The sequence below is a fragment of the Egretta garzetta genome, unplaced genomic scaffold, assembly GCF_000687185.1.
Source record: "Egretta garzetta isolate BGI_Z169 unplaced genomic scaffold, ASM68718v1 scaffold617, whole genome shotgun sequence".
Taxonomy (NCBI): domain Eukaryota; kingdom Metazoa; phylum Chordata; class Aves; order Pelecaniformes; family Ardeidae; genus Egretta; species Egretta garzetta.
In genome coordinates, this window is record NW_009260188.1 from 158581 (window position 1) to 176713 (window position 18133).

The 18133-nt window shown below is 38.3% G+C and overlaps 1 protein-coding gene across 3 annotated transcripts; it reads left to right on the plus strand.

The window, feature by feature from the left end:
• Positions 1-40: 40 nt before the first annotated feature.
• On the plus strand, positions 41-14864 carry PTCD2 (pentatricopeptide repeat domain 2). 3 transcript variants are annotated; one of them, XM_035897515.1, is made up of 10 exons: positions 41-430; positions 1513-1605; positions 3720-3849; positions 4671-4788; positions 6084-6162; positions 7246-7337; positions 10507-10620; positions 12155-12229; positions 13099-13212; positions 14572-14864. In XM_035897515.1, exons 2-10 carry the CDS (start codon positions 1566-1568, stop codon positions 14794-14796), a joined length of 987 nt encoding a protein of 328 aa, XP_035753408.1. In that variant the 5' UTR covers positions 41-430; positions 1513-1565; the 3' UTR covers positions 14797-14864. The 3 variants fall into 3 exon arrangements, with proteins under 3 accessions (XP_035753408.1, XP_009640472.1, XP_035753409.1); XM_009642177.2 differs by lacking the exon at positions 41-430 and having other exon boundaries at positions 1416-1605; XM_035897516.1 differs by lacking the exons at positions 41-430; positions 3720-3849 and adding an exon at positions 3539-3671 and having other exon boundaries at positions 1524-1605.
• The last annotated feature ends 3269 nt before the right edge of the window (positions 14865-18133 follow it).

Genomic DNA, 18133 nt, shown 5'->3' on the forward strand with positions numbered 1-18133 from the left:
CACGGCTGAGGTAAAGCAGGTTGGTTGGTTAAGTTATCCGGGACGGCCTGCGCCGCCTGCCCGTGCCAGCCATCGTATCAATCTCCCTCCTTTTTCCTCGGAGGCCCTCTTATTTGGTTCTGCACTGGTTTGTTTCTATAACACTGTTAAGGTATGGACTTATGGAAGGGGTAGAATTCAGCAAATTGAATTCAGGAAGGATAAAATTCTGCTGCCCCAAGCTCTCCGCTGACACCACCTGTGACTGCCGAGTGCCCCCATGGTGTGGTGCACGGGTCCCACCCCAGGCACCAGCGTGATTTGATTCCCACATCAGCTCTGGGAGAACACAGAGGAGGCCCAGGACAGGGGTGGTCTTTCGGTGTTAGACCAGCTGAGGAAGTCTGTGGGAAGTAAATAGCATCAAGGTCTGCAAGAAGTAAGTGGCAAGGTAATCCAGGCCAATTTCATGCTGGATAAAGTGTATTTGTTTACCCATTGGAACTGTTTCCAATAAATTTAATGGCTAAAGGTGCGATTTAATGCTGCTTTTTTTTCCCCCCAGATTTTATGAAGTGTGTCGTTAGCATGCTTCACTTGCATAGAAAACAGATGTTTTTATTTGCACGGCCTGTTCTATGTTGCTAGGGAAATGCAGAAGGAGAATAAATAACCTAACTCACATCAATACTTGCTCTTGTCCCTTCACGATTAGAATTTTTCTTTAAGAAGCCTAAAACTTAAAAGATCAGGTTGTGACAACATAAACTATTACAGTGAGTCTCTGTTAAAAGATCACTGCTTGCAAATAAAAATCTAATGGAGGGCTGGTTTTGTGACAGAAAAAAACTTCACATGTGGCATTTGCATGACATTTTTGTTAGAGGAGCTTACAACACAGTACAGTTGAGGTCAGCACCCAAACTTAATTTTGAGATTCTGGACTCAGTGACTGTCTTATCTCTGATGTCTATATACCAGGACTTCACTAGGTCTCCTAAGTGTTACTAGAATCCAAATAATAAGGCTTATGTTTTTTCCTTTTGTCCTCCTACTGCATTTGGAGCTTCCAGAACAATGCATTCTACAATAGCGGGGTCAGCACATGTGAGGGAAGGAAGCTGTGCCACTAATGAGTTGTGGTGAACAAAGAGCTGACAAGACAAATCATTATAAAAGCACAGAAGGGGGGAAAGATCTTATTCTTGTGCAGAATCCCGCTGTACCTTGGCTAGGTGGAAAGGAATGGTGTCACTTGTTCTTCTTTTGCACATCTAATAAATACATATACTTCTTCACCTTTGTGCACATTAACTCTGGAAAGCTGTGGCACAGTGCTCGGGTTCTTTGTCAATGACATGAGCAATTGCAATTTTTGCAGTCTATAAAAAAAGTCTAAAAAGTTTTAGTGTCATGCTCCCAGTGATCTGGCATCTCATAAGAATTAACAGCAGCAATTCATAAATGCAAAGTGCAGTAGTATTAAAACAGTGTAATGTAAAACTCCACCTTCCTCTCTTTTTCTTATGGTAGGGAAGCGGTATCTGCTAACAGAAGATGATATAAAGTTACAAGAATTTCAGCAGATGAAAGTGGTAATTAGAAACGAAGTTCATGGCAATAAAGGTATTAGTATTTATTTCATAATCACCGTTCTCAATTTTAGCGTGAGTCCTAGGAAACAAGACGTTTAAAGTTGTTATAATATGATACCAATTGAACCCATTTAAAGCAACAACTTATGTCTTCTTGCAAATTTTTGCAAATCAGCTAAAATCATTGGAAGATCTGAGGCTTTGTAGAATGAAACAATATTAGTTATGCCATGTTGGAAAATGTGGAGAAGCTTTTGAGTAGGTAAGGTGTTTACATAAGACCTGAAATGTTTGTGTCCTTGCTTTTCCAACTTCATCAAGTAGTCTAATAAAAAATATTGTTTCAGTCTATAAATCTTGCTTCAGATAAATCATCAGAGAAAGTTAATAAAAGCCTAATAACTGCTTAACTATCTAGAGAAGGCTTATGCCAGTAATTCTCTTTAATCTACTCTGTAAATTTAGTTAGCTTATTCTTTTAGGTTTTTTCCTTCTACCAAATGAAAGTTCTTAGTGATACACCCAATTACAGATAATGTATGCATAAAGCAGAATATGAAAAACAGGTTCAGGTTTTCCAAACTAATTAAGGAGCAAGATCAGTGGATTTTTTTTCTGATGGGGATTTTGTCATGCTGTTTAGAGTGTATACAAATTCCTTTCTTTAAGGAACATAAATATAAACATAAATCTGCCCTTAATATTCAAGAAAGGTTAGGTAAAACTCCATTTCTTGCACCTGCTTAATCATGTGCAGGTGTTCTAGTGATACAAATTGACAAAGGATGTGGATAATTTTATTATTTTTTGTATGGCAAGGAAGACACAATCAAATTTAGTTTTATATAGACCAGTCTTCTGGGACAGAGAGGGAGGTGAAGTCAACATGACAGTTTTTTCTATATTAAGTAAAAGTACAATTTAAATCAGGCAGTAGCAAGTCATAATGTTAATATATTTTGCTGTGATGATGACATGCTTGTACTGGGGTTTATTTATCCTGCACTTGAGATACATTGAATTTATTGCTATTACACTTTTGCTAAAACTGGTTTGCAGAAGGCAAATATTTGACTTTACAGGTCACAAGTGACCTTTTTGTTTTGTACAAGTAGCAGCTTCTGAGAACTGATCAAAACAATGTGCTAAGCACCTATTTATATGTATGTGTGCATGGTTTCTGTACTCAGTGTTTAGTCTAATGCTTGAAAGGTGAACATGAATAATTAGGGCTAGTAATAAACTTGGTTTAGAAATCGAAAAAGTAGTAATAACTATATTGTTACACAGAATATATAATAGCTATTAGTTATAACAGTTATAATGTGACTATTAACTATAATAGCTATACTATTAACTACAGCAGTTAAACAATAACTACCTACAGTAATTATAACATCTATTATGTGTTCTTTACAAATACAGTTCAGATCCCAGGTGTTTTTTAAATTTCTGCTCACTTTGAACACATCACACCATTATATATGCATACTTATATATATACATTCTTCTGACTTCACAGGATTCAGCTTTGCATCTCAGTCTTGAGTAAGGACTTGTATTTACATGTAGCAACAGATATATATCCAGTAGCTGAATATGTTGTTCTCTAGGGTGCTTGCTTTGCACCTCTTGTGTAGGTTACTAGCGTGGCAACAGCAGTGACTCAGCAACTGCTACAGAAAAACTCAGTTCCTTGCCTGGTTAGAGGGATGGGGCTGCCAGGGGGTATGTGCAATTTTAATCTTGTGTATGTCTGAATCAGAGCCTTGAGGTTACCAACTTAAGGACTCATCTTTGTGCTTGCTTTGCCATAGGAAAATGTGCTGGATAGAGAAACCTTTTTTTTTGGGGGGGGAGGGGGGAGGAAGGGGAGCAACTCTAAGTTAATGGATTACCTGATATATTCCATAATGTACACAATGAAATTAAGTTCACAATAAGCGTCTTCTTGGTTTTCCAAGTCTACATGACTTCACGGGGACACCTAGGCATGCTTGTCTGTGAGAAGCTTTATGCATTTTTCTTGGTGAAAAAAACAAGCTTTCTGCTTCATTGAGTGTCCATGCTTCACCAGGTACCAAGTATGCAACACAGGTAATGGAATTGTCTATAGACTGCTGCTATAATGTGTTTCATTTTCAGATCCATATTTTAAAGGTATTAAAGAGAAATTAAAGAAAAATGGAATTATTCTCAAAAATGAATTAAAAAATTTACTGCATTTATGTCAGACTTCATCTGATGTGGAACTAGCCAGAAAAGTTATTTACAGGTATTTTTAACAATCCAGGTAACGCTCTTTCTGTCTTTTTGCTTTTATTAGATCATCTCAGGTTATGTCTGCAGTTGAGGGCTTGCCCTAATTCAGTGATTATATGCATAGTTAATCCCTTAAAATAAGGCTGTATTTTCATTTACTTTGGCTCTTCCAACCCTTCACAGACTCTCAGATCAAAGGAGAGTCAAGCTACAGGGGCAGAGTGGTGTCTTACTGTATGCAGAATGAATGGTGAGCCACATAGAAACGTCATCTCTCAGCTGAGAGGTAGTGGTGTGTTCAGCGTCATTTTCCAGCCAAGACACACCTGATTATAAACTGGTCTGGACCTAGCCATGGCAGGTCAGGAGGTTTTGTGAATGAAAGCCTTCCCAGCCACTACAATGTAGGAGCTATAAACAAAAAAAGTGAAATATTTTATATTTTTATTTATTTTTAGTGTAGGAGAGAAAAAGTTGAGGTGTTCTAGCAGGTACTGCTGCTAAAATAGAATGCTGCAACTTCCAGTGCTATTGCTCTGTGAATAGAAGGTAAAGTAGCTGGGAATTGTGATGGCAGAGAGCCATTCTATTACTAATCCAATGTAGGTCACTTTACTGGAAGTAGAAGAAATTACATATTACTAGTGCATTTATTAGTTTGATCAAACCAATTTTTTTTTCATAAAATTTATCTTACCTAAACGTCATTGGCTGGTGCAGATAAGAAGTGTGCCTTGGTCATTGCACATACAGATCTTACTGTCTGTTGAAAGCTGTTTTCCCGTGACAAATTCCATGCCCTGTGTGCTTAACTTTTTTTAATCTTTCCAATAGGTACCATGAACAGAATGGAATGACAGCATTACGTAATTTTAAATTTGGGCCCCTCTTTATGAGGCTATGTTATGAACTGGACCTTGAAAGACCTGCAGTAGAACTTATCAAAGATCAGGTAATTCCCCTATATATTTTGAAAATATTGTTACTTTTATTAGTCCTATGTGAGTGATTGGTACACAACACATGAGCCTTGCATGAGGTCATAGACTTGGAAGTATATGTGTTGCAGTAGCAAGTATGTCTATGACATTAATGTAAGGATGCACATTACATGGGTTTTATTTTCAAAATAGCAAAACGTAATTAATTAAATGCTAGTTTGACAGATAACTTTATTATTGTACTTCTGTATAATTGCATCATTTGAATAAAACGTATTGATTAAAAAATGAACACTTCTGTGGTTTTATGTAGTAGTCCTCTGAAATCCGTTGGGGGGTATGATATTCATCAGCTCAGAAACTTGGCCATTTTATTGTTGAAGAAACTTAAGGACTTATTTTTGAACATCTGTAGAATGCTATGTATGCTATTATGGCAAGATACTAATCATGCCCGGTATATATGGAACGAGATGATCTTTAAAGTCCCTTCCAACCCAAACCATTCTATGATTCTATATTAAATTTTAAAAGTTCTGTGCAATAATGTGTCTTCAAAAATCTCTGGCGGCCAGCAGAAAGTCAACTCTGTGATATTCATTCATTAAGGCATGAGATATGCCTAGCCAGAAATGAGAAGTATTGCTTGAGCTACTGTTCTTAAATTAGTCGGGTGTAAGAGTATGCGTGGGTTTGGTTTTGGTTTGGTTTTTTTGATTGAGATCTATGTCATTAAGACAGGTCCTGCGGTACCTGCAGGACTTAGTAACTGATGGATAGTAAGGTACAGGGCCACTTCTTCAGACGCTTCTGCAGAAATTTAGACTTAATACCTCTGGACTTTTATTTGGCTGTTCCCAACACACAGTGTGATTGAAGTGGAATGTAAAATATACTTGCTCATTCTCCTGCTGCTCTGCTTGTCATCACTCAAGCCCTTGTGCTGATCTGTTCATCACTTCATATTGTGATTTGCAAAAAATTCTTTCATGGTGGTGGTGCTTTACACCAAAGACATTGTTAATCAGCTGCAAGCTGTATTTCTGCTGAGATTTTGGAGTTGCCATTAGTCAGTGGCTTCTGCTTGCATTAACTTAGACATCACAATCTGACATTAAAAAAAATTATAGTCACTGGTATTTTAGAGGTTACTTGACAGAGGGACAGTCAAGGAAGAGAGTTAAATGTTGAACTTGTGAAGATGGAGCTTATTCCAGTAGGAAAACCTGCTAAATGCTGTGCACAGTAAGAATGCTCCCTGTCCTACTTTCTTTATGCTTGCTCTGTTTGTATGTTTCTTCTCCAGAATTTGCGTGGCTTTTTCTCAGAGAGTACTTCATTCCATATTTTGATGACTATGTTGTTTAAGAAGGGCCATTTTGAAAGTAAGTACTGTGTTTGCTAAGGCAAATGCATTTTGAAGAGGATGCTTCTGACAGTAAGTGTGTGTATATGTATATAAATATATGTGGTTTTAATGAATAATGCTGATTGGTTTATGGTCTTAGAAGGTCAAACATTATGTAAATCTGCGTAGATGTGAATGAGCTGTGCGGTAGTGTGTAATAAAAATGGGAGGCTATATTTGTTTCATACTTCCAATGGTATTCTTACTATTCTCAGTTGCACGGAATTGTGATTATTCAGGGGGGGCTTGTTTCCTAAGCTCCCTTCTCTGAAGGCTTAACTTCTCTTTGGTTTGTAATTTTGCATAGCTTTTTGTTTTCTCTATCCAAAGTTTGTTTTACGTGGTTTTTGGAACAGTAAGTTCTTCAACAATTTTTTTGGCAGTTCTGCGTTTGTGTCAGAGCAGGGAAGAGTACACTTTTTCCTTTGATAACAAAACCAGACCACAAGCTTGTCTTGGTTTGTCTTACTAGTGTGCCCACACAGAATGGCTACTGCAATATTTAAGTCAAATGCTTCAAATCGGTTTGGCCCTGTGTGTGGGTAAGGGGGAATCATCTGACCTGACTGAAAAGACTTTGCATGAGAAAATCTTAAATTGTATGGAGTAAGTTTTTCCAAGCAAATCCCTTTATTTGAAATTTGTTGAACACGCAGCACTTGGTCTCTTGATGTTTGGGAAATCTAAGTCCAGCAGTTGTCCTAAAAGTTGGGACTGAACCACTGTAAAAATAACTTAGATTGGAGTCTGAATGCAGTGCTGTGGTGTAGTGGAGCATGTGTGTTATTGAGGAGCTCTTAGATAGTTTGCCTAAAATGGTGGAAGCTTTGATCATCTGCTTAAAAGGCTTGCTTTCTGGGCAGTTAGGAAGAATGACAGTGGTTTTGTCAAGTATCTAAAATTTAGTTCTAGATTTGTATGAATAATAGAACAGTAAGGCCAGATGCTGGTGTAGATTGAAAAGCCCCTTCCTGGGAAGAGAATTTTACACTCAACTGACCCGAGATTAAACTTTTTGAAATGTATTAATTTGTGAGTAACACGAATGTAATTTTGGTAGGTGCTTTGGAAGTTCTGATGGAAATGAAAAAACAAGGCATACCTTTCAACAAGGAAACCTATCTACTTGCATTTGCAATATGCTACAAACTGGTAAGTATTTTAAATTTACATGATGAAAAGGTATTTGATATGCCTTCTCTATGTCTTCCTATTTTTTGGATTTTAAAATTTCCGTATATTCCTAGTTATGATTTCTTATCTAGTGCAAATATTTCAGACATATTTAACTCCTAAATTGCTTCATTGTGCGCATAAATATCTTCCCATACAAGCTAATGTCACAAAGCAAATCTCTAAAAAACCATGTGGATGTAAGCACTAAGGAACAAATTCGATACAGTCTTTGATTAGCTAATAGTATTCTTTTCCTGGGATCCGTGTGTCTCTTCAGACTATACTCTGTGCTTGAGCCTCAATTTTGATTTCATAGTCTGGCTTCCGTAAGAGACAAGGCATATATAAGGTATGTTCATGTTTGTCAGACATCTCCCATCCATTTCTCTTTTCCGCCTCCAAGTAACCTTGAACCATTTCTCTAATCGCACCCAAATTTGACAAGGGTTAGCGTTCTCAAAGGTAATCTGTTCCTATGTGCCTGATGAAAATGGGCAGCTGAGGGGAGAAAAGAGACCTAAATGAATGCCTCAGTGAGAGACAGGCTGCCCCTTGAGCTTAACTGTATTTTTAGCTCAGAGAAGAAGAGCATGAACAGAGTAAGAAACTGGGCTACATAGGTTCTACAAGTGTTTCATTAGAACTGTTTCCCTTTGTAGTAAAGCGAGATCCCCAAACTTTTTTATCTTCCTCTCCACATTTGAATCAGTTCTCCTATTTGAAATATTAACATAGGCCCTTCACAAACTCAGTAGGAAACTCTTCTTCAATTTCCCCATATTTTTAGGAAGAAAGACGCTAGCTGAGGAAACATTAGACCACTAACTAAAATTCCTCAGGTTTCTCAGCTACCCATACAATGAAACTGAGTGCATATGTGATAAAAAGGAGTTGGCCTGAAATGGTAGCCCAGCAGTAATTTATGTGGTGCTTCTGAAATTCTTAGTTCTAATGAATCAGGGCTGCCTTTAGGTCATAGGAAATAGAAATAGCCATGTGGTTTTCGTGTTTGGAGAGTGGGGCAGTAGACAGAGCTGAGAAAGCTGTGGAATTTGTCTGCTCTTAAGAACAGCTAGAGATTGATGGCTGTGGTCAGTTTAGGGATGTTACCAGTTCTATGTAGAAGGCGTGTTTTTTAGAAAGTTATGAATGTGCAAAAACTGACACTATGCTACAAGCCAAGTTTGTAAGCTGGTGTTTGCTACTAGCATCCACTGGGGCAATATTTACCACTTCAAGATTGCTCCTTGGTTTATACTCTGCCTGTTTAGGTAAGGGCTTTCACAAAAACCCTCTGCTCTAGCTTCTTCCCTAAAATCTTTACATGGTTCTTTCCATGGCCTGCTGTCAGAAGGCTTGGATCTGTGGCATGTGCACCGGAAGAGGTTCCTGACACTTCTGTTTCTTACTGCTTCTGGCCCTGCCTGGGTTTTCACTAGAGAATCTGGCCCATCATTACTTGGTTAGTGAACTCATAAAAATAAGAGGGGTAATGATTCTACACTGTCACCCAGTTGTTTTAACAGCCACACTAAATTTGTGGGGTTTTTTTTCATTAATATAAAATACTTTCAATAGGGGAATGAGCTGTAGTAACCCTTTATGCGCTAAAGAGGATTAGGTGGAGGTCTTTCAAAAGCTTAAATCTGTTGATTCAGCTGTTAGTGGTAGGAGGAGAAATTATTAAGTTCAAAAGTGTTTTTCCTTGTGTTGTAACAGAAACTTCATAAAAAATCTTGAAGGGGAATATCTTCAATATGCACTACTTGAATACTGGAGATAATGGTGCTCGTATCATTAAGAGCACTGCTGGATTTTTACCAAGTTCATTCTTGGCTTCTTTTGAATAACCATGCCAGAAATCAGTACACAAAAATGTGCAAGGCTTAAAGCTCAGATTATTGCTAGTGGATAAACAAAGGAATTAATGTGTAATCCTTGTACAGAATTGTTTTAGAGGTCAACTCTGAAACACTTCTGGGATGTTTTAAATCACTGTAAGACACTGCTATCCTCTAAGGTAACAGATGGTCCTTCTTTTAGTGCAGGCTGCAGGCCTTTTGATAACAACAAAATATTTTATATAATAATATTCAATCTTCTGGTGGTCAGAATATTTCTGAATTTTCAAAGAACATGTTTTAAACCATAGCTTTCTCATGTGGTTTAAAAGTTTTTTTCACAAGCTGTGCAGACTATTCAGCAGTGGCATGGAAAAGCACCCCTTAAACACCCAAAGGATGACCCTATCCCTTAAATCATGGCGAGTATTTTGCAGGAATGACACTTTGAACAGTAGGAACAGAAATCAACACCAAATACTACGAAGGAATATGAAGGCTCTTCTCCATATTGGTGATACTAGTTACAAAACCTTCCTGCTGCCAGCTTTTAAATTTGGCAGGTATTACTTTGTTTGCGGTCCAGTCAGCTCTACTCGTAATTTCCAGTGTGAGGAGCATTGGTTTTGAGAGTTGGTGGTTTGTGAGATAACACACAGGTAAACTCATTGGCTTTTACTCTAGACTCCTATTGAAAATATTCCCAGTAATAATGGAAGCTTTCTGTATTGGAAAACAGGCAAGTGTATAAGCTATTGTTTCCAAAGTACATATTCTAATAAGTCTTGCAAGATTTAATCTATAAGAGGCTAAAAATCGCTGAATGTTCAAATTTGCACATACACAGATTTCTTTAGTGTAATGGTGCTGAGTAGTTAAACACTTAGAAAACATTGATTCTCATTAACTATCTAATGTAGCTTTTAGAATAAATTCAGCTTTCTTCCTGATTTGGGAATGATTGGAAAATGGAAAGGAAAGTGTCTGTTGGTTGTAGCATACTGCCGGGGTTGTTTTATCTCTGTTAGAAGCCAAAACAGATAGGGCAAGACGTAGTTGTTAAAATCATGGAAGTTATTTTTACCCTATTCTGAACTCTGTACCTTTGAGTGTCATATTTTGATGTTGCGTTTCTTGGGAAGTGCTGCACAGAACCTGCTTGGGTTGAGTTCAGGTATGGATTGCCTTGGTGATCTTACAGTATGTTGACTTCTGAATGCCTTCTGAATGTGATTGCAATTGCTTACAGTCCTTTCAGATCACAAGAATACCAGGTGCAACTTAGATTTAAAATTTCTATGCAGGACAACCTGGAGTCGTGCAAAATCTCTGGCAAACTGCTTGAAGAAGCACAGCTAAAAGGCGACACGTTACCACTGCGAGCGTTCTGCTTTGCTGTGGCAACTGCTCTGAAGCAGGTATAGTACCATTCATTCTGATTTGTGCCTGAATCTCTGTGATTTTATTGTAGTATGATAGTCAGTGAAAGGAGGCTAACATAGAGGAAGCATAGCTGATCTATGGAATAACTTGAAATATGAAAACTTTTTGGCCCCTGAAAGCGTAGGATTATAGACAGCTCCCACACAAAGTGAATGTGGAAAATCTGGATTCTAAACCTATGTCTTGAGTCTAATGCACAGGTATTTTGTGCTAGTGACAATGCCATATAGAATATTTTAGAAAATGAAAGAGGGTTGGGCCAGCAGGCTGGATGTAACCATGTTCTGCAGATACTGCTATTTAGTGATGGTTTCCTTTAAATAGAATTAAAATGATAATTTAAAATATTTGCACCATCATCTCTTTAATATGTTTACCTTGGGAGGCAAACTCAAAGGCTATGACATGTATTGCCCTACTGCCTGGAAATGTCCTGTCTTTCTCCGCAACATGTTTCTTCAGGGGGAGGTTTTCGCATACTTAAGCACTGATAGGGAGAGGGTCTGAGGCATTACAGGTGAAAGATTGAGTAGGAGAATAACAATTAGGAAATTGTAAAGTCTAGTGTTTCCTCTGCCTTTAATTTGTATATACAGCTTAAGGAAATTCTGAACCTTCTCTGTTTCATGTCTAAACAGAGGTTAGAAGCACTGTAAGAGCTAGCGATTTGATGTTTTTCATGGATTTGAATGAATGAAATAGAATTGTTAAAATTTTATTACTCTGTGGTCTTCTTCGTACTGTCTGTGAACAGAGACACTGAACAACAGCATCATTTAAACTAATTTATTCATGTGCATAATGGCATGACAAGGCTTCTCACTCACATAGAGGTTACAAAACAAAATCTGTCTCTGAAAACATGACATATCCTTGATGCTGTTGCCGATGTAAAAATCAGTTAAAATTCTTGTTTTGCAAACAAAGTAATGCTCCACACTGTACTTAACTATTCCTTAAGCTGCATGATCTTTGACAGTAAATCTTGCTGTGGGTAAGATGTTTCTTGATCCCGAGTAACAGTGGCTGGTCTAGTAAATGTCAGTGTAACATTTACAGATCAGTTGATGGCATAGATACAGTACTGTAAATGTGTGTGTTCAAAAGGTTAAAAATGCTGGACAGGATAAATACCCACATTAACATATGATCCACTTCATGTAAGTATTCTGACATGTACCAAACTGGGCGTGTGTGTAGATCTTTTATCTTTTAGGAGCTCTCATGCTGAGTGTTGGTTACATGCTTCCTTTCCCTGCTGATCTGAGGCAGGGAGTACTGTCTGATGTGCTAAGGAGCCAGATGACATGGGAACTCCAGCGTGGGGTGTTCCTTTCACAGGCTGGATGCTGTTTGGAGTCTATGGGTCTTGGTGAAGGGGTTCTAGATGCTGCTTTGGGATTTACTGAAAAGTTGTGATAGACTGTTGTTTTTCTTGAACTTTTATTGTGGAAGTGTGTCACACATGTTTAAATGTATTCTTTTTTATTATTTATAATTCCTTCCTAGAATGATGTAGCGCAAGCCAAATTTTATTGTTCCCAGATAACGAAAACAGAGAACAAACTATACAATAATCTTGAAGTAAGTATGCTTGCTTTGTATTAGAATCTTGCAGAGAAGTATTCTATACTGTACAAAAAAATCCCATGTGCAAAGTAACAAAAGTGTGCTGGGTGTCCCTCCCCCTGCACCCCCCCCCAAAAAGGAACCCAGATGTCTGGGTGCTCCCCACCCCCTGAACAGGGGACCCAGGCATGCAGGTACACAGGCTTGTATCAGTACTATTGCTGAGCTTGTTTTTGAGGCAACAGACAGTTTCTGTCAGTTGGATGAGATACATTCTGATTTGTTAAAACCCTCCCCGCATTTTTTAAAATCGCGTCCTACCATAGATGGGAGTGGAAAGTAGACCAGTCCTACATCTGTAAGTATAGACCTGTAAACAATTTCTAATTATGACATTGTGACTTTTTGCTTTCTTGCTACAAGAGATTTAAAAAACCACAGCTCCAAGTAAATGCCTTCCTTGGCTGTGCCCTGCCCGCTTGAGGCCTCCTTCAGCCCTGTGAACCTTAACCACATATGTACATACAACAATTATTTCTTTAATTGCATGGTCTACAACCTGTAAGAAGGTCTAATGCGTGTGCCCTGTAAGTGACTTCTCTAAGCTACAAAAAACCCCGCTTGTATTCAAGAACAGCTAATGCAGCTCCATCAGAGGAACTCTGCCTCCAGGCTCACCTTTTCTTTCCAGGTCCCAGCAGCAAAAAACCCCCAGACCACTGTGCAAATTGATAATTACCTCTGCTTTCTTCATGATTAATGGATTTTTATCAGAGCAGCATCTAGAAATGTATTTTGTCCTGCTTTGCTTCATGTCTTTCTCAAACGATTTTTTTTTAAATTTGCATACTATTTGTGTGGTGTGGTTTTATTTTATTTTTAAGGTTCTTGTCCAGCTCAGATCTGGTTCACTAGAAGAAGTAATAAAGACATTAGAGGCAGCAGTGGAAGTAGATACTCCTCCCTTTGTGAAAAAAATTGAGTTTTCTGAGCAGGTGGTAAGTATACAGTAATGAGAGGAGGTCCATGGTGCTTGGCTGAGCCGTGATGATGGTGATTCAGCTACAGAACTTCAAGTGCATGATTTCACCCTGCTAAAGTTGCTTGGGTTCTGATGCATTCAGATGCCAAAGCAGCTGGCTGGCATTATGTAGTGTTGGGCAAAACACTTAGCTGTTCACTTCCCTTTTTTATTGTGGATCTGGCTCTTAGAAGCTCAAATTTCACATGACTGTAGATGAAGCATTCCCTAGTGGCATTAAATAATTTAATCCTTTGCCTGCTACGCTATTTTCATTTGATGTAAAAATTAGAATAAAGTTCTGATCACAGCTATATTGTTAGGTTGGTAATATTTGTAAAGGCCTGGGATGCTATACAGGGAAGTGTGATATGGGAAATAATAGCTTTTGCTATTTTACTATATTGTACTATAAAAAATAGCTTTTACAGTATTGATCACTAAGAAGGCTTCCTTCAAAGCACATACATACCCCTGTCATCTTGGCTGCATTGCTGCTGCTTTTCCTGAAGCTTATTAATGTATTCATTTTGAACATGTCCATGGAGCAAGATATTTTAATACTGTGCTGATAATTAAGTACTTCGCCTTTCATTGTTGCCTATTAAGCAAAATTAGTAACTGATGTGGAAAATAACAAATACTAGGTAGAAGGGGGCCATACCTTTCAAAACATAGCCCATGTATATTAACTGTTGAAAAGAATTTTTTTTAAGCAGCATTTGATTTTGTAAATTCATTGTTGCATGTGTCAATGTTGTGTTCTGATTTTGTTTGGCAAATTTGTAACAGTCCCTAAGAAGACTAAGCATTAGTCCTAACCCATTCCTTCCATAAAAGGTTATTGATCAATAACAATTTTTAGGACATTTACTTATACTTGAGCTGATACTCTGTGTATGGCATACCAAACTTTTCAGTGTTCGATAGTCTGACTTTTATTGATCTGTAATGTAGTGTATGTTAAGTGTGATACATAATAATAATTAGAATTGTGCTGATCTGGAAAGTAGATTCCAGGAAGCAATCACATTTCCTGGGTTTAAATAGAAAATAATTGTGTTAGTCTGTACGAGGACTGAAAAATAGGACTGTACAACTTTGAGGAAGTTTTAAATCTAATAAACTTTCTCTAATAGGTACCCAGTGCATTTCCACCATTGTCTGGTGATGTATGTATGCTGTGTAAAATCCTCTTCTTATGAGTCATTGAGTTAGCCACATCTCTCACATTGTGTACTTTTTTTTTTTTGAGTGATTGCTTGTCCTCAATGTGGTGATTGAATGAGATCTTGACTTGCTGAACTGTAACAGTCTGTCATTTTCTCCCCCTTAGCTGGCTACAGTCAGGGAAAAGATGGAAGAAAACCCTGACCTTTATGCCAAATTAGGAGATATTTATATGAAACTACAAGCTTCGGGACAGATAACCATGTGCACACTAGAAGACATGCTTTTCCAGATTCCTAGTTCAAAGAAGACCCCTGCAAAGCTTTTAAATCAGAAGCAATTGGGCTATCAGGCTGCTAAACCGCTTCGGTCAAATCTGTTGTTGGAATAGTTCAGTCTTTGATGGCAAACTGAACTGCTGTTAGCATCTCTTAGGAGTCAGATTCAAATAAAATGTCTTCTTCCCTCCTCCACAATGAGCAATTGTTTAAGGTGTTTGTGTAAAACTGCACTTTAAATACAGATCATGTAGTTTCCGTGTTTCGGTTTCAATCCTAAAAACAAGGTGTCATGGTGGGTATTTGTGTTGTTCAGAAATGGAGTGATAGAATGGTTTGAAGTTGTTCCTCAGGCACTTAAATCAGCATTTTCCCATGCTAAACATCCTGACGGAAAGGGAACAAGATAGTGTGCTTAACTTCTTGCATTTAACTTGACTTCTGTGGTTCATGAGAAGAAAATTCAGTCTTTGTCAGATGTAATGTTCTGACTGAAAGGACAGATTCGGTCCAGAGTCTAGATAAAAGAGCATGGAGGTGCTTTAGCTGTTCAGTCAAATTCTCTACATGTCAAGAGAATCACAGGAAAGCAAGCGTCTTTTGTTCCTTTTAATGTCTTTTCCTTAATAAGCAATGTATTAGTGTGTATTTTCCTACCAATCAGGATCATGGAGATAGCACGGTAACCAACTGGTTGTTTTCTCCCTTGAAGGAGATTCCTGAACAGAAGTCAGAGTCTCAGAGCAAGTGGCCCCACGTATTGCTTCCTTCAGATTTTCTCGTTTTAAGCCTCCCAGGATAAGCAGATCTTGATACAAATTTGCAACCAAGTCCTAACAAGTTTCTTAGAGCAAGTATAATCATTTTTTAGACTAGACATATCATCTGCATACTTCACTCATATGTAGAGCAAACGATCCTAAAAACAGTACAAAGAAGCTTCGTGTTGACCCAGCTTTAATGAGTGGAGGCCAAATGTGCTTGGTTGTAGTAATAAAAAGCTGTTTGTAACTATGAATCCTGTATAAACAAATACCTTTTCTCATTCACCATCTGGATTAGAAGGAATGGGAAACACCTATGCCTTGGCTGGCAGGTAGTTCTGGTTTACTTCTGCATATGAGGTGGTGAGCCTGTTGAGCAGTCCTGTGAGTACAAGACTTAAGTGGAGTCCAGCTTGGGGCTCTCCAGGCTGGGCCACCTTATCTCTCCTTCGGCTTCTGTTGTTTTTATTTTGTCTCTTCCCCCCTCAAGCAAATGTTGGAACTCAAAGGATTCTTTCTGTGAATTAATCGGTCAATGCTGTGTGAAACTTTGTTGAAGCCAGTGGGTCACTGTGAAGAAACAACCCCTCTGTGCAGAAACACTTCTTTAGCCATCAAAGCAAATGTGGCTACAGCAGGTCAGAGGTTTCCTTCTGAGGCTCTAACTTGTTTCTGCCGTGAATGTGTCTTGTTAAGACTTAAATGCACAAAACTTTTACATGGTGGATGGAATTTCATGCAAGTGTAAGGGAAGAATGATTTGAAGTTTATCACATTTTTGTGAAATGTGTGCATGCTTTTTAGGGGTGGTTGCATAGGTTAAAGTACTACATTGGTCTAGGAACACATCTACTTGTTCTGTAATATTGCGTAGCACATAGTTTCACCCATAATTCAGGAGTACAGGCTTTTAACCACTTTCTTTTCCCTCGGTTAGAAATTCTTTCAACACTTCCAATACCATATGGACCTTTAAGTAGCTCCCAATCTTCTGTCCACAAATAAATTTGATGCAGATTTGTAGAGGCTGCTTGCAGCGTGGCACAGATTAGTTTAAAAAAAAAAATCAAGGAGTGAACCACTCTTCAATTTACTCGGTTAGTACTATCAGGAAACTGTTTGATGTAAAACTGATTTTTCTAGTTAGCAGAAGATAGTTTGACCCATTTAACCTGCTACATAGCAAATATGTATGGTCAATTCTGTGTACATTCCTTATTTGGCACTCTGAAACTCGCATTAATTGCAAGAAGTTGGTTCATCTGAACCTCAGAGTGAGTTGTGTATGTTTGTTTGAATCTGAATTGGTCAGGTTCCTGACTGAGGCTGTATCCTGCCTGCAACAAGTATTGATAACTTCTATTACAATTGTTGATGTAGCTGATATTTCCCATTCTTTGTTCTCTTGACTACTTATTTTCTCGAGGCTGATTTACTCCAGCTAACTATTAAGTCAATGATTTGCTTTAAAGAAACACTATTTCTTTGTCTTGAGAGAGAATGGGGTTGCCCTTAAATCATAGAATCCTAGAATCCTAGGTTGGAAGGGACCTCAAGGATCACCTGGTCCAACCTTTCTAGGTAAGAGGACAGTCTAGACAAGATGGCCCAGCACCCTGAATGACTAACAATGCTTCTGTGGAAAAAGAAAGCAGGGACCTAGGAAGAATTAAAGGGTAGGTTCAAAGAAACACACACAAAATTCAGACAATTAAACACTAGAATGTTGAAGGTTGCTCTGGAATTGTTTCAGAAGGCTGGTAACACCTTCTGAAAGGTGGGAGAAAAGAACAACTTCTAGTATTTATGCAGCCGATTTCAAACAAAGTCTAATTTCTTTCATACAAGTTGCACAGAGGCTTGTTAATCGGGAAAGCTTGGATTTCAGTGTGTGTTTATAAATTTACCTTTAGGTGCTTCAAGGTCCTGAGCACACTGGCTTCTGTGCAGAAGAGTCTTCAGCCATGTGCTTCATTTAGTGTATTTAGGTGTGGTTGGCTTCTGGTTTCCCAGCGCCCAAGATCAGGAAACCAAACTTGTCTAAACATATGCAAATAGTAAGGGGTTTTGCTGGGTCAGAGTGCCTGGAATGTCAAGTGCTGAGTTACTAGAGAGCATTTCTTGGAGACACCCTCAGAGAATAGGATGTCTACTATATTATTGAACCCAGGGCAATAATTATGCTTTGCTTATATGGAGTTTTAATCAAGGATGAGCCTTGAAATTAAAGAGAAGCCAATACTGTGGCTTCTTCATTCAATTCAATTAATAGGTTTGGGGTTGTTTTTTTTTTCCAGGTTTCACCACGAGAGACTTCTGTAGGAAATGCTGCTTAAAGCTTTATGCAGTAAGGATCTGAGGGCTCTTGGGGGTAGTTATATGGGAAGGGATTGCTGTTTATCATATTCAAATATTGTTCCTGCAATAAAACTAAACATGAGTTTTGTGCACATCCTTGCACTCCAGCAGCTTTTTGAAACAGTTATACAGGAGACAGCAGGTGGCGTTTCTTGATCATACTTTCCTACCAACGTGATTTCCAGGATAACTTTTACCTGCAGTGTCAGTTATGTAAAGGCAGGGCAGAATGAATGGTTTGCCCTATGTTTAATGCATATTAAACATCCAGGCATTAGGCAGCAGCCTTGAATGGTTGGTGGTGGGCACAGACCACAAGCTTACACAT